Source organism: Triplophysa dalaica, chromosome 12 (assembly GCF_015846415.1).
Source record: "Triplophysa dalaica isolate WHDGS20190420 chromosome 12, ASM1584641v1, whole genome shotgun sequence".
Lineage (NCBI taxonomy): Eukaryota > Metazoa > Chordata > Actinopteri > Cypriniformes > Nemacheilidae > Triplophysa > Triplophysa dalaica.
The window spans coordinates 4,572,738-4,593,650 of NC_079553.1; the positions used below are offsets into that span (position 1 = coordinate 4,572,738).

Sequence of the window (20,913 nt, forward strand, 5' to 3'; positions counted from 1 at the left end):
CCAACAGAGCTGAGATCAACGTAGGCTTACGATTCTTTTAGGAAACGCAGCCCAGACTGGCCCTAAAGAACGCCTGTGCATAAGATTGTAGGTTGTACATAAAGAAATGTGGCACAACATTATATTCCATTGTTTCTCACAGTTCCCGAGTGCCCCCTTCCATTTGGAGACATTTCCCATGGTGCCATTCTGTGCGGCACTCAGAGCGTTGGAGGTCAGCAGACGCAGCGCTGCGAGCTCTTCTGTGACCAAGGCTATGCCAACGCCCTTCCTGTCACCAAATTCCTGTGTGATCCACAAGCAAAGTCCTGGCTGGATGATGCACCTCTGTCTCATGCCTGCCAAAGTAAATAAGAACACACCTCACTTCTTTTTTTCTGTTTGAAAACAAACCAAGACATTGTTGTCTATTAATTTGATCTACTTTTATATTTATCAGGGTCTCAGGTATTGCAGACAGTCCAAGTAAATGTACATCTTCAGGTGACCTTGGCTGAGGGTCAACAGAGCTGCAGCACACAGAGCGTTGAACTACAGGCTTCTTTCCTGCGTGACATGAGAGCTGCAGGCCTCTGCAGTCTAAAGGTACAATGCACATCTACTACAACACAACAGAGAGGCGGTTAACCTACAGGCACACAACAGCACAATGCAAAAATACAATACACATCAATGCATAGGTGCCATTGCATGCTAGTGCAATTTGGGGCTGTTTATTCAAAATGTAAAACCATATCCATAACCATAACCATTACCCCTCCATAACTTGGGGACTACTAGGGGATAGAACTAGTCGACTACTTGAGAAGCTGAATGATGTCCACAACTTAAGCAAGAACGTTTCAATTGTAAATACGGCAGATTTTTTATTCGTTAATTATTTGTAGTTGTATAGACGGTTTCATCTTCACAATATAAACAAGCTTTACAGTGCATGCACTCTTTTGTGACCCGAGCTGACTTTTCGGTACACAAACACAAACAATACAGTGCCTGTAGATTATTTCTGATGTCAATCAAAAGAAACCGAGAACTGTTACTTGGCTTAACTTGTCTCTCCAATATTTTGAATTGAGACTCCGATACCAAGCTCAACCGCTGAATGTCAGTGTACCATACGATTTGTTAAAATGCATCAAAACTGCAGAAAGAATTCAACAAATTGTTCATTTCATAAAATGTAATTCAATAATTATGAATACAAATATAAACATTAATTAAATATAAATAGTTATATTATTAGACACCGAACACAAACCGGACGTTAACTGGGGGTCAGGCCCGCGCGTGTTCGATGAAACTGTCCTTTTATTTCAAATGTAGTTTTATATTTCAATGTACTTATTTAATCTTGGTACTTCAAAGCAGAAAATGTAATAAACGTCAACTTCAATACAAGCCTCTAAGCTTGTCCTACACCTAATTCTGCTTTCAAATTGGCTGTCGAAAGATGTTGATTCAGTGACACATCCCACTAGGTAATAACATGGTTGTACATGTGACAAATGAGTTAAACGTATTCTTGCTCCATATGTTTGCTGTTAAAATGTTTCATTTGTGCTTGTTGGTTCTTTTTGCCCAATTGTTTATGTGTTTGTTAGGTGACCTCATTCGATCAGACCAGTTCAATTGGGTTGTGTGATGAGTCGTCTGTGTCTCTTGAGTGCATGAATGACAAGCAGCTCAATGTCGGCATCACCTTAAGGAGCCGACTCTCTGACCTGCCAACACAGTCACTGCCTGATCTTCATGACATCGGTGAGGAAGTTATTAGTGACCTAGAGGTGTTACACAATCCTACATGTGACTTTTTTATTTGACATCATGGCCTGGATCGTTTGTATATTTTTAATCCCAAAAGATTTGGTTTACTGGTTTTCAATGTTGTTGAAGCTCTGTGCATGTGTTTGTTTCTCAGACATGGCGCTAAGCGAGGAGAGGTTGTTAAATGGATTGAAGGCATTAATCCAAAGGGAATCATACCGCTCTGTTTTCCTCTACGACGGCTCTCTCTCTACTCCCCCCTCGTTTGGCTGCATGCCTGGCTATATGCAGCTCCCACAATCCACTGGGTGTGGTATGTTGGCTTCTGTACCCATTGCTTCTCGTAATGACAGACTGGCCCGTGGACTATAAAGACAATGGTTTTACTTACGCTTCAGAATGTTCACCTTTAAACTTTTCTATAGCTTATGCATGTGAGTTTACTCAGAAAAGTAGAAATGCGGTGTACAGAAGTGTGTTTATATTTGTATCAGTGTTCGTTTGTGTAAGCACATCTCTCTCACACAGTGTTGTGTCCGGCTGGTTCATTCTCAAGCGGTGGTGAATGTTCTCCATGTCATCGTGACACGTTTCAGGCGGAGGAAGGGCAGGTCTTCTGCACTCCCTGCCCCACCGGAACCTCCACTGTGGCCCAGGGAGCCTTCAGTCCCTCTCACTGTGAGTGAGAAGAGTGAACTCGGCTCAGCCAAACTCTTTTGAAAAACACATCATTTTTCACAGCACATAAACATGATATGTGAGAAATTAAGTTTAATTAAAATCAGGTGTAGATTGTTTTGGCTTTGAATTAATAACGGGAACGCATAACAGCTGTCGTAGATCACAGGTTTTTGAAACTTGGATAATTCAAGGGGCTTTAAATAGCTTGCTGATGTTTGCAGACATGCTTAAATGGGAATTTATAGTTTTGTAGGGGATGCATCATTTTTCAAGCTTCATATTTTATCGCTGTTAAACCGTCGCTCTGTTTCTCTATCATTTGTAATGCTCTATAATTCTCTCATGTTCTCTCTCACACTCTTGATATTTTAGGTCTTACTAAGTGCCATCAAAGTAACCTAAAATGTACAAATAAAGGCGACTTCCTGATGGCCCAGATACACCCTATGTCTGGAAAATGGTTATGTGTCACATCACAGGGGGAGGAGCTTTCTTGGACATCTTCTGATGGTCCAATGACTGTTGAAGAATGCCAAGGTATGTGCTACAGTTACAGTAATCTGCTTTTATTCAAAGTGACACATTTAGGTACACATTTGTGACCCTGAATCACAAATCCAGTCTTAAGTAGCAGGGGAACATTTTTAGTAAAAGACGATAAATGATTGATATAAAATAATATATTATTAACAGTTTTAAAAAATGTTTGCTGTCACACCATAGGACACCTGTACAGTACATCTGTCAACTACCCATATATTATCTTTATGTGCATTTCCTCGGAATCGGACCCATGACCTCGGCATCGCCGATGACATCACTTGTGCTGCTGTTTCTTAAAAGTATAATGAATTAACGTAAGCATGAAGGATTTGTGTGTGTTGAGAATATCAGTCTCTCTCTTTCTCACTCTTGTGTAGTGATGGAGAAATTTGAGGTGCTTTTCACGTCTTCCCTGCTCAAATCAGAGAGCGCCGACATCCTGAGCTCTGATTCTTCAAGCCTGCCAACAGAAACACAGCTTAGGAAGTGTGTGCTTGGTGAGAAGAACTGTTTAAATTGCTGTTGTACACCTGTATTTGTAGCAATATCTCTTCATTAACTAATAAATGTAAATAATATGAATCATTATTTTCTATATTGATTTCTTTTAGATTGTGCTCACAAAGACTTGTGTCAACATGTGTCTATTTTCAAGGACGAGCAGAAAACATATTGCACGCTTTACAGCACCAATGTGGATAATGTTGACTGCGGGACCTCTCAACAAGTACGACCAATAAGCACAGACAATTTCAATCATGTTAATGGCATATTTAAAGGGGTCACATGACACGGCTAAAACGAATATTATCGTTTTAGATGTAATGCAATGTGTATACCAGAGATGTTAACAAGTCTTTCAGCTAGAGTCCGAGTCAAGTCTCAAGTCATGTCATGCATTCTTGCTGAAAAAATTCACATACTCAAAAATCCTATTTGCAAAGTTGTTTTATATTGAGAAATCATATGATGTTTGATAAACCAGGTACACAATCGATAAGTGAGAGGCAAGATGACGCCAGTTACGCTTTATCAGAAAATATTCCAGTTGATTTTAAATCAGCATAAAATTGTACTATGTTGTACTAACTTGAGTGCCCACCTCTTGTGTATACTAGATACGATTTAAGGTTCAACAATCTCCTCTTTGCCCCGCCTCTCTGAAATGCACAGATTTTTAACAAAGCTCTTCCCTCTGAAAAGCGAGGTGTGCTATGATTGGACACTTAACCAGTGCGAAGTGATTGGTCAAATATTGCAAGCGTGGGACGGAAATGTAACGCCTCTTACCATATTTGGAACATCAGGTTCCAAAGCAATTGAACTGACAGTACTGACTTGCGCATACACTTGGGCAGTCTTAGTCAACTCACGAACTGATGTAGATTTGTGGGGGTTGGTTGGTTACACGAGGCATTTCAGGCAGGCATTTTATGTGTCTAATACATGCACTTATAAGACACAGTAAACAGGCATTCACTCCATATGACCCCTTTAATGTTGTGTATTTGTTAACGCATGTAGGTTGAAAATGACAAATAGTTCAATTATATTTCACTTTAAAAGTCATTTTGCTTTACACAAAGCCTTGGCAAAAATATATAGCCACTCCCTACATAAAACTAAGATCCTTATTGTAGTTCCTAGCTTAAAATCAACAAAGAATTGAACAACGTTAGACCCCTGTCTAAGCTATAGTGTTTGTGCTGGGCCACCTGTCGGAAAATTGGGGCATTAATCATGTTTCAGTGTAATTTCCATTATCTGGCACTGTGGGGTTTTTTTCTCCCTGTGATTATTGCAAAACAATTCTTGTGGTTTGTTTGGCATTGCAGAACAAAGGGTTTCTGGGAAATGATGGCGCCGAAACCTTCCGGACTCTCAGCTGCGTTTGGAAAATAAAAGAAGGAGATGAACCCAATCTGATAGTACTGAGAAAGAAAGGTACGTTTATGCACACCACGAGTCACACTTAAACATTCAAGTGTTGATCCAGAATTAAGAAAATCTACTTTTCTTAATAAATTTAGGCTAAGTCATATCAGCATGCAGAATCACAATGACCCGCGGAAATGCTAAAAAAAGTTGTGGTTTGTGGGTGACGATTTTAGGATAGTTACCATGTATTTATGGCAATGTTAGTGTTGTAAAAAAAAGCATTCATTAGGCTTGTTCTGTTATGAGATGAAATATTTTCCATGTGACTAAACAATGTGATACTTTAAAACTCCTCCATTTAATAGAGGGAGCTTGAACCTTTAGTTATTTTTGGCTACTCAAAAGCATTTAGATGCACTTGTGTTCCTTGGCCAACAACTAAAGAGTATGTGTTCTTTCTCGTTCTCATGTACTCTCCACCCTGCGTTCTTTGCCTACAGGTCATGAATTCAGCACAGCGGGACAGAAGAGCTTTGAGAGACTGAGTTTCGGTAAGAGCAGTTCTGGAGTGTATCGCACACTTGTGTTTGATGCGACCACGACCACTCTGGCTGATGTCCATCGCTTTTGCGTCAACTTCTGCAGCCGTGAAAACTGCTGTGATGGATTCATCCTTAACCAGAATGTCCTCAATGGAGGTCAGAGCCACACAATCACACATTACAAAATGATTTTTTTGATCTCACGTACACATAAAAAACACATTCGAGTCTGTGTGTTGTGCAGGCTCTGTGATGTGTGGCCTTCTGAGTTCTCCTTCAGTGCTGCAGTGTAGCGATAAAGACTGGGACGTGAGCGGTGCGGCCTCTGCCAGTCGAATCTGTGGTGCTGGTGTTGAATACAACAAACAACAGAAACGTTTTACTTTCAGCTTCGGAGGACAGAATTTCACCATCTGTATGGCTTCAAATGAACACAAGATCATAATAGCATTTTAAAACATTAACCAAAGCTTTTGTTGTTTACTTTGGTTGTTGTTTTTAAATTATTTGGTACATGTTTATTATATTGATCAAAAGTTTCTGGTTTTCTGTGAATGCAGCGGATGCAGCGTTAACAGCATCCAGCACAAACAAAAGCGGTTACCAGGAAACTCTCATCAGCTTCCAACGAGTCTATTTGTGGAGAGGTGACGTATTAAACACTGATAAACCTCTCTGTTAACTTCTATTGTATTTAAAAGTTTGTAACAATTGTGTTGGTAACACTTTACTGTAAGGTTGTTGTAGGTTAAAATTCTTGTAGGGTAAAATTCTTGTGTATTGTGATATAACTCAAGCATGCATTTACATGAGAGATGTTAATCATCTTAATAATTACAATATGTGTTCTCAGAGTCTGATATGAACACACGTCCAAAAAGTTCCTCAGCTTGCAGTGGATCCGTTTCATTCAATGATTCCAGAATAACAATTTCTGGTATGACTGACATGCATCCAAACTAGTTTATATATATTATTTATGTAAATACTGTAAATAATTCTCAATAACATAGTAGTACAATTGTTAAAAAATGTCTATGTGTTTATAGTGTCATATTCAGTTTACATATAACATTCAGTCATATTTAAATCTGTATTTAATTACATACAAATCATAATTTATTTTCCAAATAATTTAAATATTCATCGAGTTTCTAGAAGACGTAGAGAATTTTTAGTTATTTTCTAATTGTTTTTATATAATCGTTATTTTTGTTTTTCATAAAAAAACTAAATAAAATCTCTTTAAGAACAACAACGTAATACAGTACCATGAAAACACCACAATTTCCATAATATGAAAATTTGGTACCGGCGCATGCCTAGTGTCTTCTTATTTGTCCCCTCAGATTCTGTCAAAGATACTTTTGATGTTCTGGAAGAAACCAGTGTCAAAGTGGACCCAGATGAAGAGCATCCCAGCCAGCTTTACTGGATCTTTAAACATCAGTACACCTTCCAGGAGGCTCAGCTGTGGTGTCTAAAACGTAACACACAAAGCAGAGAAGACTGACACCACTAAAGCATAACTTTATGTATAGAACAATAATGATTTCATTTTTGACATATGAGTACGTGCATGATATGTGTTTCAGGATGCGAGGAAGAAGAACTGTGCCACGTGTCCGACATTCGGGATGAGGGCCCGTTGTATTTCGAGTGTGTGTTATATCCTGACACCCGTGTTTGTGGGGCATACGACAAACCTCTCAGAGAGGCATGCAGTCTGGTGCTGGCACGGAGCCCTGAATCTACACACCAGAAGAAAAGTGAGTCATCCACACACACACACACACACGGATGATTGTATGTATTTTAAATACTACATTTAATTTATGACATGCATACAGTGTACTTGATGGACTTCAAAATGCATCTGACATAAAGAATAAGTGTAACTCAAAGATCACCAGATTCTTATTTACTCTCAGTTCAGAACCCATCCCCACTAGTTTTAAATATAATACATACGTTCATATTTCTCAGTTTTGCTTGTCTGACATTGATCAGACAGATGGCCTTTACATTACCCTATAGGTTCACGGCTGTGGTCACTGAATAGTCTGAGATGTCAGACTTATAGTACTTATATTTACAGTTGAGTCTTTCTGACACGTCCTTTGTTTGTTGATAGATATGTTGACGTTAGCAACTGAATGTGGAATGCAGATGATTCAGATGTTCTTGATGAAAACGGGGTTAAGGAGTCTTTTAAATTGACCCAGCATATTTGCTAACTTGTTGTTTTAACTCTAACAAGGGCTCTTATTGCACCTTTTACATTTTCATTTCATGCCATCTAGAGAGCTTTGTAAGAATTGTATAGTTTTACATGAAGTTGACATTTTATATAAAATAATTGCATTAAATAGTAATAGTTTTCCATTCTTCTATGCATATAATCTGTATTTCTGAATGCTGTTTGTGTTGTTCCATGAATTTTTTTTCAGGATTATTTACGGCTATAATATGCCAATCTGGGATTGTTCACATTATTTATTCATTCTCATTTTGTTCACAACCTGTATGACTCTTTCATCTGCGGAATGAAAGATATTTTGAGAAATGTCTCTGTGGTTTTGTGTCCATACAGTGTAAATTATTCTCTAAAATATATTTTGTGTTCTGCAGCAGCAATAATCATACAGGTCTGGAATGACATGAGGGCGAGTAAATGATGAAACACCCCTTAAACCAGATCCATTATCTTAATTTCTTCTATTCTCTCCACCTATAGTGAATTGGTGATACGCTATAATGGATCATAATAGAGACCATAAGTAAACCTCATTTAACAATTGAGCTATGGGATACAAGATTTGGTTTGCCATTCAGTAATCCAGGCATTTAAGTGAAGTGGCAAAACTCCACATCATCCATGTGGTGTGCAGACAGAGATGAGCTCATCCTGTCTGCGGTGTATGGAAGTAAAGACTAATCTAACACGACTTCCTTTAATACCGGCAGACCTGTAGAATCAACAAACTTTCTTCATCCTTCAAAATCTTCAAGTTAAAAAATAAATATGGAACTTTTTCTCATTTTTATTTGGCCTGAATCATACAGCCATGGTTGTTTTGTAACGATTCAGATTTCAACTTCATTTCAACATCTGCGCCAGCCTTCACCGTTTTCCATTTGGTATGTTCCTGTAGCTGTCAGTCGAGGAATCCTGGGATAACTTTCTGGAAAAGAAACATTCGGTAGTTCACGCACGATGCTCACTGTTACCTCTAAATTCGAAATGGAAAAGAACCGTTACGTAAGACTGTGAGCGAGCACACAGTCGAGTGGTTACTCTGAATCTCTGTCTGAACTTCTGTACAGCTCCAGGATTTAAACCATGTGGAAACACAACTGTTTTATTTTATCCTGAGCGGACAGATGGAGACTCTCTCAGATTGCTTAAGTCATTCATTCCTGTGGTAGAGATTTTTCAGTTGCTCAGGAGTTGTAATGCGTATTACTTATCCCTGGTTTTCTTTTTGTAATGACATGAGTTATAGTCTATCGCTTATAGCATTTAGTTTTAGATTTAGCACAGGACGAGCCTTTCTCTCCGGGTGGGCGTGTCTGGTAATTTGATGTTCACTGTAAATATAATATCTATGTACAGTTACAACACATTATATTTTATTACGTTTAGTACTGCTACACACTATTTATTTTATTTTTGTCAAATGAAAAATTGTTAAGAATATTTGTATTCTATAGTTTTATTTAGTTTGCTTTGAGCAGAAGTACATAACAGGGGGACACGTGGGATTGTGTTTTTCATGGCCTATAAAGTAATCCACAACAAAGAGTCTCGATCATAAACTCTTAACATGTGGTCCGTCTGCTGTAGATGTTGAAAAGTGGAAAATCATGCTACCTTTGTGGAAATCGGCATTCTGACAGAGCCATAAAACCAGTTTCCAGTTTTTTAACCAGCTTTTCTTTTTTCTTCTTTGTTTCTCAATGACCATCATTTTGAGGTTTCCATTTAAAGGGGTAGTTCACTCAAAAATGAAAATTCTGTCATCATTTACTCATTTACTATTTTTAAAGGAAAGAAAGCAAAATGTTAGTTTAGCCAGATATAAGTAAGAGGTTTGGTCCCAACATTTTGGGGTAATGTGTAATGTGTCGGTTGGTGTTTTTGTCTTGGTCAGTTTCCCTGACAGGTAGTGTGAAGAGCTTCTACAGTCGTGTTCCATTCCAGAAGATGGTGTCTTATTCTGTACGCAATAGAGTGAGCATGGCCAGTCAAAGCATCACTGAGGGGTAAGCAGAATGACATCTGTCTTTATCTCAGTTTTTGACCTTCCCTCGTGAATAATGTTGTCTGACTTTCTCGCGCAGGTTCTTTGAGTGTGAAAGACGGTGTGATGAAGATCAATGCTGTCGTGGCATCGGTTATGTCAGAGATTCGGGTGTACCTGGTAAGACAGATATTTTTACACTCAACCGAGACATAGAACCTGTACAGTCTCTCCCGAACTTCAAAGCTCATGACGGTTTCTACGGGATGTTATATGTGACAGATGGTTGTTTGTGTTTTGGTTTTGGACAGGTTCAGATGTGTTGTGTTTGACGTTGAATAGTCTTGGAATCCAGACGTGTGGTGAGAATGATGCCACAAACTGGAGGATTCAGGACTGCTCTCCATCCAAAGTGCAGACTGAAGTCCATCCATTCGGCTGGTATGAAAAACCAGGTGTGTGTGTACTCTTAAACCAGATTTGTGTGATGTGCACTTTCACTTTTTGTGATGTAATGGGAATTGAGGAAGGAACTTCATGGATTGTTCCCCAGAAGTTTGTTTGGATTATTTTTTATCCAAGCATCTTTGCGTTTGTTTCTGTAGTGAACCAGTGGACAAAAAGTCCCAGTGTGTGTCCACGATTCAGTCTCCGCTCTCCCTCAAAGAATGGTAAGAGACTCTTGAGCTTAAACAAACATTAATTTATCGACTCAAAATATGATAAACTGTAAGATTTGTGTATCTATAAATTCACAGCTGGTCCCCATTTTTAATGCAATATAAGTATACTCACTGATGGTGTTAGTGTTGACTGTAAATATGCCTTTCACTGTTCTGTATAAACACATATGACATGGGTCTAATCTTTGTGGATGTTATATTGCTCAACAGTTGATCTACAGAAGTGGAAGCAGTTGGATTCCTCCTCTGTCCAGGTGGATTCATCTCTGTCCGACTTTGACATCGTCCACATCAGCAGAGATATAGCAGAAGACATGGATAAAGTCAAAGACTGGTGTTTTTCTGGTAACTTTGTTTTGTCTTTCACTTTTTGCTTGTTTTCTCAGGAAGTTGTTGTGCTATGGTCTTTGTTACATACCACACATATGTAGCAGCACATTTACATTTGTAAATAAATAGCAGCTCATTGTGCTTTGTTGAATAATTATTATTTTTATTAATATATATTTTTTAAAGGAACAGTTTACCCAAAAATGAAAGTTATGTCATCATTTACTAATGTTTAAAAATGTCTTTGTTCTGATGAACACAGAGAAAGATATTTGAAAGAATGCTTGCAACCAAACAGTTCTTGGTCACCATTGACTACCAAGTATGTTCTCTATGTTCATCAGAACAAAGGAATTTACACAGATTTGGAACAACTGGAGTGTGAGGATACGATGACAGAAATTTAATTTTTGGGTGAACTGTCCCTGTAGCCTGTTAACTGTCACCCGTTCCGTGTACGGGACACCTAAGTTTGCGTCAATATTGTGCATGTAATTTCTAATCGAATCATGACAAACTATATACCATTGGAAAGGTCTAAGACTATAGAATACAGATTTCTTTGGTGTTTTATAAAATAATGTATGCAGGGAGAGTAATTGATTCTTTTTTATAAAGAGTTTGCTTAGATTTTTTGTTATCCTTTTGCTAATGTATTTTTTAATCAAACTTTTTTTATTTATTTTTTACAATAAACCTAACAACATGCCTTGAATTATTTTTGTGTGTGTTTGATTTTTGTTGTTGTTGCAATAATCAGCTTTTTTTTTTTTCAAACGAGACCAACCGTAAATCTGTATTCCAAAGAATTCATGAGTTACTGCCATTGAAGTTCCAACATGCGTTTTCATGTGTAGGCTTAAAAAGGGTTGCAACAGGTTTGATCTCCCAGAATGAGTTCTCATTACTGTCTTGTATCCTATAGCCTGTGAGGAGAGTGAGTCCTGTTCAGCTGTGTCCATCCATGGCAGAGAGTCAGCCGTGAGATGCGTGATGTATCCAGACATGCACACATGCCTTCCCACAAACAGTGGCCAGCGCTGCTCGCTAGTTATAAAAGAGCCTGCTGATTCAGTTTATATCAGGACAGGTAAGAGTATGAAGCATTGAACATTTTCTCTGTACATCAGGGCTAGTTAACTCCAGTCCTGGGTGGCCATTTCATTTATGCATTTTGCAAACGTGTTTATCCAAAGTGACTCATAGTTCAGTCATTTTTAAGTAATCCCAAAGACTTCGGTTAGCTTGTTCAGGTGTGTTTGTTTCATTTTGGAGCTAAACTCCATGGTGGCCCTCCCGGGGCAATGGTACTAGTCCAATCTGCCTAATCCAATATTTCTGTATGTTTAAGGTTTAGAGGCAGATCTGACATCTGTTTCCATTCCTGATCACGGAACACTCATTGGAGGAAGTGAAGTGAAACCAATAATTGGCTCAGATAGCAAGCGTGTGTCCTATTTCCGGGGTGTCCCTTATGCTCGTCCACCCATCAGAGAGCTCCGTTTCAGCCCTCCGCAGCCTGCTGACTGGACCAGCACCTGGAATGCCACATTTTCCAGGTTTGTAGTGTTTGATTGCAATCCTTAAAAGGATTTTATTGCTCTTGGAAACAGTTCATCCCCCAAAATTCCCTTAGTAAAGAATGTATTACGGTCGATTCATTTCATCTATTGTTTTAGACCCAGCTGTCTTCAACCAGGTGACATCAGTGACTCTTCCAGTGAAGACTGCCTGTACCTAAATTTATTTGTACCTAGCAGTACGGTAAGACCTCATGACAAACTTGCAAGTTTAAAAATGTCTTCTTTGGTTTGACTCTCATGTATGACAAATTGCATTTATAAAAATGCTAACATGATTGTTGTGCAATTTTTGCTTAATTTTTACGACAGAGAAAGGATGCATCGGTTCTGGTGTTTTTCCATAACTCTGGATCAGATCTCTTAGATGGTTCTTACCTGGCTGCTGCCGGCAACATAATTGTAGTGACAGCCAGTTTTAGAGTGGCTGCTTTTGGATTCCTTAGTACAGGTACACAAACGCACACAAAATTGATCTACGACGCTGTTTACAGTCATTACTTTCCCGACTTTCAATTTGCAAAACAGCTTAAAAAGCTGGGAACATATATTTTGTATAGTTAATTTACACTGAAGTTATACTACATTATAAGTCGGGGAAACAATAATATTTTCCGTTTTTCAGAATCTACTATTTATAGGTACGTGTTTAAGTAAAAGTTTAATTCTGTAAACGTGTGAAAAAATTTCTCTCAAATCCGGAAGATTTGTTTTATTAAATTGAAATGGACGAACTGGTCAAAATAACAAAAAAATGCAATGTTTTCAGATTTTAAATACTTCAAAGAAAACAAGTTCATATTCATTTTAAACAACACAATACTAATGATTTTACATGTGTTTTTAGAATCAGTTCCACCATGAATATATGATGGAATAAAACAGATTTTTTCACCACTTTCATGTGTCTTTGCATTCTCTCAGTGCCGGGGTGACTTTATATCATTCCTGAGGTTTGATTCTGTTGAAATTCAACAGACACTGGACTAGAATTCACATTATACGTACAGAAATGAAAAGAAAAAACGAGTGTTTTCATCCTATAAGCACCTTTCGTTATTTTTGGGAAACATATGCTGTTAAGAAAGTCATTAAATGATATAGTATTCTACACCGGTGTTAAACCGTGTCAAGTGAGCTGCTTTAGGTCGGAACCAAATGACGTGTTGCAAATATTGGATCGTTTTTTCCATTAAATAGAAACCCAAAAATGGTCTGGAATGTGGTTACATAAGGTCCATGTGAGAAGACAGTGGTTGTGAAAATAATCAGGTTCTTTTCCCCAATGCCACCAATGTCGGAATAAGTTTAAAGACGGAGACTTTAGAGTCTGTATGGCTGGTATTTTTGAACACCCTGCCAAAAATATCTTATTCGAGGATAAAGAATGTTTGCTGTCCATCCAGAATGAGCACAGAATAAAAACTATAGGAAAGCCTTTAGACACCTTTGATGATAATAAACATTCATTGGTTATTATGTATGTTCCCGCATAGGAAAAACCTTTTCACTGATTTACTGGAAACATTATATAAATAAGATGATTGCTTCATTTCCTTCTTCAAGATTAATCCTTCATTCTTGGAACGTGTCTAGTCACTTTTTATGCACTTCAGTCACGCAGTCTTTCCTGTTGACTCTTTGCAGGTTCTAACGCTTTGCCAGGGAATTATGGGCTGCAGGACCAGGCAGCTGTATTGGGTTGGGTTCAGAAGAACATTGCTTTGTTTGGAGGAGACCCAACTAAAGTCACAGTTGGCGGAGAGAGAAACGGAGCCGACGTCGCGAGCCTTCATCTCACCTCACCTTCAGCCTCATCGCTATTTCGTCGGGCGTTACTCATGGTAAGACAGTACAGTTCGATCCTTTCCACATCAGAAAAGAACAAACACTTGTGTACCACGACTGGTCCCTTTTACAGTAAAATCATATTAAACTTTCCAGTAAAGGCCAGCGATCATGAAACAAGGTTGCACAATCATCTTTTCATGCTAAATTACTGAGAGACTTACAACAACGTAATTGAAAAACAATACTGAACATTAGAAAAGATGGATTTTGCGATGAATCAGTCTTATTTTGAACCAGTATTTGTGAGTTATCTCCACAAGGAAGCCTATTGTCAGAAGCGCACTTCCTCATAATCGTCTTCCACAGTGGCCAGACTCTCAAGCCTATGGTCGGTGACCATGTGGACAGACCTCCATTTCTTCTTCTTCAAGCTAAATTTTTTCTTCTCGGGTTTCTCCTGTTCTCCTAGCAAGCTCACGTAAGAGGAGACGCTGTCTTGAACCCCGCGGCTTAACGCCGAGTCTTTGTTAGCAGCGGAAGGGCTTGTGATGTGACGGATGAGCTCCGAGCTGAGAGAGAGAGACAGTGGATTTAGTTATAATGTTTTGCTTTCATTAAATTGGTGAATTGAGAAGTTTAAAAAGAGTTTCTTAGTGTTTTGGATTCATTTTTGATTATGATCATTCTAACTAGCTGTTAGTACCTTCGCACTGCTTTCCAATCAAAGGACGTTTTTCTCTCTGCTGCCGTCGGAGGGAACGGGCTCAAAATGGTTTCAGAGACAGTCAAACAGGGACCCGTCAGAACACAGCACAAACCGTCTGCTCTGTCTGAAAGAGAGCGAGAGTAAAGGCCAGATCTTTCACATAGTAAAGCAACACACAAATGGTTATTTGTTGTTTTGTTTTCGTTCTTGCGTTGGTGCATTATAAAATTTACCAGAGTAGTGGTTGACCAGCTCTTCCAGGCATGGAAAAGTGAGGCATGGGGAGATGTAGTACCAGTTGTTAGGCATCCGAACTATTCGATAATGCTTAATAGCTCTGTGGCGCACAGACAAGGTGTACATTCCTGCAAAGATGCAAGTGATGTGATTATGAAAATGTTTGTTTAGTTTATGCCTGTAAACTCTGCCGTTGTAGAGCTATCCAAGCTCCACAACCAAATCAAACACACCTCATACATACATTGCCCGCTAAAACATGTCAACGGTGTCGCAGGACAAGACCTCCAGATACAAATGAAGGGGAAGGAAACCGTGTGGACTACAGAGACATTTACTTGATGTCTTTATGTATATCTGCAAGACGTCTTTGAGACGTTTCCTATCAGATGTCATATAGACATTTATAAAGTGTCCGTGAGATTTTTATCATTTTGGATGTTTGCAATAAAGTCATTTATCAGATATTATTACACAGCAGATGTTTTCCAGATCTTTAGCCGACATCTTACAGACGTACCTTTGTTATTTGGGTTTGTCGTCACTTAGTTATATTTTTCTCGCCGATTAGTTTTTTCATTTTTTATAAATTCTTGCTTTTTATCCAGAAGCTCCCTGTTCACTTGTATGTGTTTATATTTCTTGAGCGTCCCACTATTGCAGTGCCATTGGCTGGTCTATTTATTTTGCAGACATTTTCATGCCATATAGTGCTGAATGTCCAGTACTTCAAAATAAAATCAATAAATAATTATAATGGTTTTCTTATAACCATTACAGTATAATAAGTACAGCTGTTGTGAATGGGCAATGTCGTGGACTCAAAGAAAAGTTTATAGTGGAGGATATCGAAGTATGTTCTTCATGTGAACGTAAGTTTTTTACATTCGAAATGAATTCTGACCTTTCGCACTTTCTCTGATCAGGAACGACCCGACTCGGTTTCCAGGTAGACGAAGTAGATCCTCTGCCTTTTGTCTGCTCACATTTTCAAACAGCCATCTGAGCCGGTCAAAAATGTTGTCATTAGCACTTAGTGAGCAGAAAGAGTAAACCTCTAGCTATCATTGAGACCATTTGTCCGGTCGCTTATTTAGAGAGGGATTCAGAACCTACCCGTGGTAGACTTTTGTTGCGTTACATTGCGGTATATAATGCACTTCCTTAGTTTCGACTGAGTAGACCTTCCACCAGTACCCTTCTCTGAAAGAGAGAGAGAGAAAAATATTAAACTCAGTACATATAGAATAATACATAGAGACAAATGTTTGTTTTGTATTCAGTTGGTTGAACCGTTAGAATGCTGACTGAGGCAACAGATAGGTGGTTAGGTTTTTGTGGTCAGACAGTCACACTCTGTGCCTTGACATTTTTTTGTGTTATCGTTCTGTACACACTATAAACATATGAATACAAATATAAATTTCAGTTTGTTTAGATATAAATAAAACATTATGAAATTATTAATTAAATTATTCAGGGATCTTATCTATGCTGTATATTTGTCCCTAAGCTTGTATATCTTAGTGTTATATTGAGGGTTGTTATCTTTTGTTAAATGTTACACATTTTGCAACGCACTTGACACTGTTCAGTATTCAGCCAACGGTATTTTTTGGGAAACATGAGATGTCGATGCTTACTCAGACACAACTTTCAGCCAATCTCCCATGTGAAATATAGGCTCACAGATATGAGGAGAAGGGTAATCCTCAAACACTACCGCTGAATCTTTCTCATGCACTGCAAAACAGAACATAACAAATAGTTATATTAGTATTATATGTAGTTAAACACCTTTTATTTCTATACCACAAGTTCTATAAAGCATAGTTCTAACGCATCACAACCTTTTGATTTTAAAGGTCCTTATTGTCTTCAATAACCTTCTACCCAATGAAATATTCAAGAGCTTGGGATAACCAAATGTTATTTTTATTCAAAAAAGAATAAGCAAACACAAAAGAATATCTTGCTTTTGAGGTGTTTAAGTTATTTAAAATCATTTTGACGCTCTTGTTGAGAAACACTGCACTAATTTCAAGGAGTCATTCAATTAGCAAAGTAATACATTTTTATAGTATATTTTATAAGGACATTTTACCCTTGACTTGATGACTTTGCATATTCTCTGTGTTTATGTTGCAATTTCAGGAAGTAATCCGCTCTAATAGGTACGGTATGTTGTTTAAGCTTTTGGCTTGTGTTTTAGTTTTATAATTTAAGTTTTAAATGTGGTATCTTTAAACCCTGTTTTGGTGATGTGTGTCTTCGTCACCAGCTAACTTTAGCATCAATTAGTGTTTTATTCTCAGTAAATGTTGTGGTAATCCTCCAGTTGTTTTTGCCCCAAAAAGGAAGTTCAGTTTTAGTGCTTGATTTTTAGATGAATAATTAGCCACAGTTTTTACAGTTTTATCATTTCGTGGACACAAAACATAACATTGCGTGAATGAGTGCCTGATTTCAAATGTTTCATACCTCTCGTCGGAAGATCCTCATAAGTAAAAGTTTGTCTGAAATCTTCTGGGGTTCTTGAGCTAGAATGAGCGCCTCCCATTGCCAGTCTTCACAAAGTCCTATTTCTATACTTTACCCCATTCAACCAGCCGCCCGATGACGTGACCTTCCGATCTTCTCTTTATATGTTTAAAGCGTGTCATGAGACACTGCTGATATTTGTTGACACTTTCCGCTGATAAGAGTTCACAGAGGGCTTGGCCTGTGAAAATAGGGAAGCTGCGTGCATCTCACCACATTTTCCACTTCGCATATAAGCAAAAATAAGAAGCTTAAACAAGTAAAGGTTATTTAAATAGCATGCAAATGTATTGAGCCACGCATGAAACTAGTGAAGGTTCTGGTAAAGCTGTGTATAAATAGCAACAATATGCAAAGAAAAACACTCATGGTTGTACGAATTTCTGTTTTGAACAGACTTTTGGTTGTCAAGCATGTGATAAACTTCTGATCCGGTGATCACACTTCATAAACAATGATCTCAGCACCGATCAAATAAAAGAATATACTCTGTTAAACAATGCTTTGTGTTTGTCAGGGTGGATCATTGTTCTCTCCAGCTGTTGTGATGAGTGCATTTAAAGCCCAAGCTCAAACTGCATCTCTTGCTAAAGAGCTCAGCTGCACTGCCTCTGATATCACACAGTTACTGACCTGCCTGAGAAACCAACCAGCTCAGAGCATCAACGCTGCCCAAACCAAGGTATGTGTTACCGATAACAGAAATGCTGTCTGTATTATCTAAATGTGATGAATAATGTCAAAAAGCAACAATTCCTTATGTGTGCGTAGTTGTTAGCTGTAAGTGGACCATTCCAGGCTTGGTCTCCTGTGGTGGATGTCACAGTAGTTAGAGAAAATCCCTCTGCAGCCCTTAAGTCTGGACGCTTCCACAGAGCAGACGTACTGCTGGGATCATCGGTTGAAGACGGCCTTATCAGTAGAGCGAAGAACATCAAGGTCAGAATGCAAACACATTCACGCAAATTGTGAAATGGAGTAGAGACATTGAAGTTTTTAGAAAAGGAGAATCAGCTGAGATTCGATCGTTGAAATCTATTTCTTTTCTTTAAAAAGAATTTTGAGCAACTACAGGGAAGGACTGACAGTAAAACAGCGTTTTATGAGGCTCTGTCTAACTCTCTGGGAGGAGATGATGCGAATGCTTTCGTGAAGGAAGCAGCGACCTGGTTTTACGCTTTGCAACACTCCCCTACGGCTTCGGGATACAGCGTGTTCTCTCGTGCCCTGGAAAATGCCACAAGGTACGGTTCAAGGTCAAAGGTCAGTGTGTGTATGAAATATAAGATCAATGATGCATATTTGGTTTCTTCATTATGTTGCATGCACAAAGTTGTGGCCTGCAGGAATTTGTTCATGTGCATCCAACAAGAAAGCTTAGGAGGTAAAAATTAACACGAGAAACATGATTGATTCAAAAAGTTTATTCATCCTTAGACCTTAGATGGTTTCAGCGTTAACATAAATAAGCATTATGTGGCCCAAATTTACTGACTTTCCGGAAGACCTCCGCAAAGAATCGATAACTGTAGAGTCGTTTTAATTGAATTTGTTACAATTAATATACCAAAAGTATAAATATAAATGAATAATAAAATAAATTGACACATTATAACCGAACACAGACCAGAAGTTAACTTCAGGTCAGGTGCGTGCGTCTGATGAAATCGTCTACATTTCTTAAAAAATATTCATGTTTACTGTATTTTATAGATTTTTCTTATTTTGATAATTGATCGTTTTATCACTTGTTTATGACCCAATATTGACCACATAAAATGTGGAAACATTGCACATCAGTTTACAGTGTCATTTTAAAGCTTACAGTATATTAGTGGCTTTCAACTCTGATGGCAAAATAAACACTTTAAAGGTTTACTCCCTCGCTGTGCACTTTGTGTAAGTAAAGAAGTATGCTTGTTAGGAAACCTCAAAAGAATGTTTAAGTGGTCTGGAATGCTTAGGAATCCAGTACTGAAATAATTTTGTGCCTTAAGGGCTGTTACTCTCAGCATGAAACACGGCTCTCTATGCAGCCTGCCATCACTTTACTAAAGGTAGAGAGGAAGGAAGTAGCATAACTTAGTTTGACACCATTAAAACTGGGGTATGAATGTGTTAGCTTTATGTGCCTCTCATCACTGATCTATAAACATTTTATGGCAATAGACAGTAAATATGAAACAGCTAGAGCTGAGATAGGAAGACAACTTGATAGATAATTGATATGTTGTATGTATATGATGTATATAAAAATGATGACACTATTGATTATTTTTACGTTGACAGATTGTGTTTATTTACAGTTTAGTTTGTAAATTTAATTTGTTTACCTACTTGATACATTGAACTATACACAGAAAAAATGATACTTAATTCAATTATGGACAGTGGTTCCACTTAGCAGAAACATGATATCTCTACTCAAATACTTACTGTATGATGAACTGAGTAAACTTAAACAAACATGTCCAAATCATGTCCAAATAACTTGAATTAAATTCATCCTACATAAAAGATTTAAGTATAGATAACGTTTCCATCATGTGGAACCACTGTCCATAATTAAAATAAGTTAGTTTAAGGTACGATATTTTCTGATATAGCTTTTATTTTTAAAACTCACTAAATAAGCTAAATATAGCTCTTATTGTGCTTATGTTTTTATTAAAGCAACTTCAAATCAGTTTAGCAGGTCCTCCACCCAAGCACATGCTCTATACTTTACCTCAATGGTAACCAGAAACTCTTTTCAATACAAACAATAAAAGAGTATTTAACATGAACAAATATCTCCATTTCATAATTTGATTAAAATAACATGTTATTGCAACTTTTACTCTCCCTATTCAACCCCGTGAACAGCATGATGGGAAGTGAAAGTCCTGTTCCTAGTTTCTATAAGGTTACTTTAATACAACTAAATAAAGTTAGAAGAGCATATAAACCCTTTTGTCAACACGCTAAACAGAACTGTTAGTTTACAAGGCCATGCTACTAGGATTAAAGCTGGAGTAAGCAAAGGAGAGAATAAACAACAAGATTTTTATTTTTAGACTGACAGAGTTATTGGTTAAGCAAATATATGCGGAACATACCAAGTAAATGTTTATTATTAACTAAATAAACTTTTCTTTAAGCCAAAGCATAGTCCGTTAACACAATGCAAATGTGTTTTAACATAAAACCTAATACAATGCTGAGCATTATTTCAGTCCTATTCCGAGGACAATTTTTTTCAAAACCGCCTGGAAAATATGCATTCAGTGGGTTAGCATGTGGAATTTTGTGTGTTGGGTGGTGAAAGTTCATTTAACAACCAGTTCATTCTTTTCTCTTTGATTTATTGCTATTCATGATGACCCATTATTGGCCATATTGCAGTGTATTAAA

At 37.8% G+C, this 20,913-nt stretch overlaps 2 protein-coding genes across 2 annotated transcripts in view; one reads left to right on the forward strand and one right to left on the reverse strand.

Moving 5' to 3' along the window:
• tg (thyroglobulin) overlaps positions 1-20,913 on the forward strand; it is a 32,516-nt gene that overhangs the window by 9,076 nt on the left and 2,527 nt on the right. The window contains exons 17-44 of the mRNA XM_056762698.1: positions 143-346; positions 440-585; positions 1,602-1,758; positions 1,919-2,077; positions 2,293-2,442; positions 2,818-2,982; positions 3,366-3,485; positions 3,600-3,715; positions 4,824-4,932; positions 5,367-5,564; positions 5,653-5,823; positions 5,969-6,055; positions 6,262-6,345; positions 6,758-6,895; positions 7,004-7,177; positions 9,563-9,674; positions 9,753-9,832; positions 9,964-10,107; positions 10,258-10,323; positions 10,546-10,680; positions 11,591-11,755; positions 12,017-12,224; positions 12,345-12,429; positions 12,558-12,696; positions 13,893-14,089; positions 18,038-18,202; positions 18,292-18,459; positions 18,577-18,764. Coding sequence (XP_056618676.1) covers positions 143-346; positions 440-585; positions 1,602-1,758; positions 1,919-2,077; positions 2,293-2,442; positions 2,818-2,982; positions 3,366-3,485; positions 3,600-3,715; positions 4,824-4,932; positions 5,367-5,564; positions 5,653-5,823; positions 5,969-6,055; positions 6,262-6,345; positions 6,758-6,895; positions 7,004-7,177; positions 9,563-9,674; positions 9,753-9,832; positions 9,964-10,107; positions 10,258-10,323; positions 10,546-10,680; positions 11,591-11,755; positions 12,017-12,224; positions 12,345-12,429; positions 12,558-12,696; positions 13,893-14,089; positions 18,038-18,202; positions 18,292-18,459; positions 18,577-18,764 — 4,030 coding nt within the window. The remainder of the gene's footprint in view (positions 1-142; positions 347-439; positions 586-1,601; positions 1,759-1,918; positions 2,078-2,292; positions 2,443-2,817; positions 2,983-3,365; positions 3,486-3,599; positions 3,716-4,823; positions 4,933-5,366; positions 5,565-5,652; positions 5,824-5,968; positions 6,056-6,261; positions 6,346-6,757; positions 6,896-7,003; positions 7,178-9,562; positions 9,675-9,752; positions 9,833-9,963; positions 10,108-10,257; positions 10,324-10,545; positions 10,681-11,590; positions 11,756-12,016; positions 12,225-12,344; positions 12,430-12,557; positions 12,697-13,892; positions 14,090-18,037; positions 18,203-18,291; positions 18,460-18,576; positions 18,765-20,913) is intronic.
• On the reverse strand, positions 14,256-17,695 carry LOC130433048 (src-like-adapter). The gene is made up of 7 exons (XM_056762699.1): positions 17,461-17,695; positions 16,623-16,722; positions 16,096-16,182; positions 15,884-15,981; positions 14,976-15,107; positions 14,740-14,866; positions 14,256-14,605 (listed from the first exon to the last, which is right to left on the reverse strand). The coding sequence occupies exons 1-7, from the start codon at positions 17,537-17,539 to the stop codon at positions 14,368-14,370; spliced, it is 861 nt and encodes a 286-aa protein (XP_056618677.1). The 5' UTR covers positions 17,540-17,695; the 3' UTR covers positions 14,256-14,367.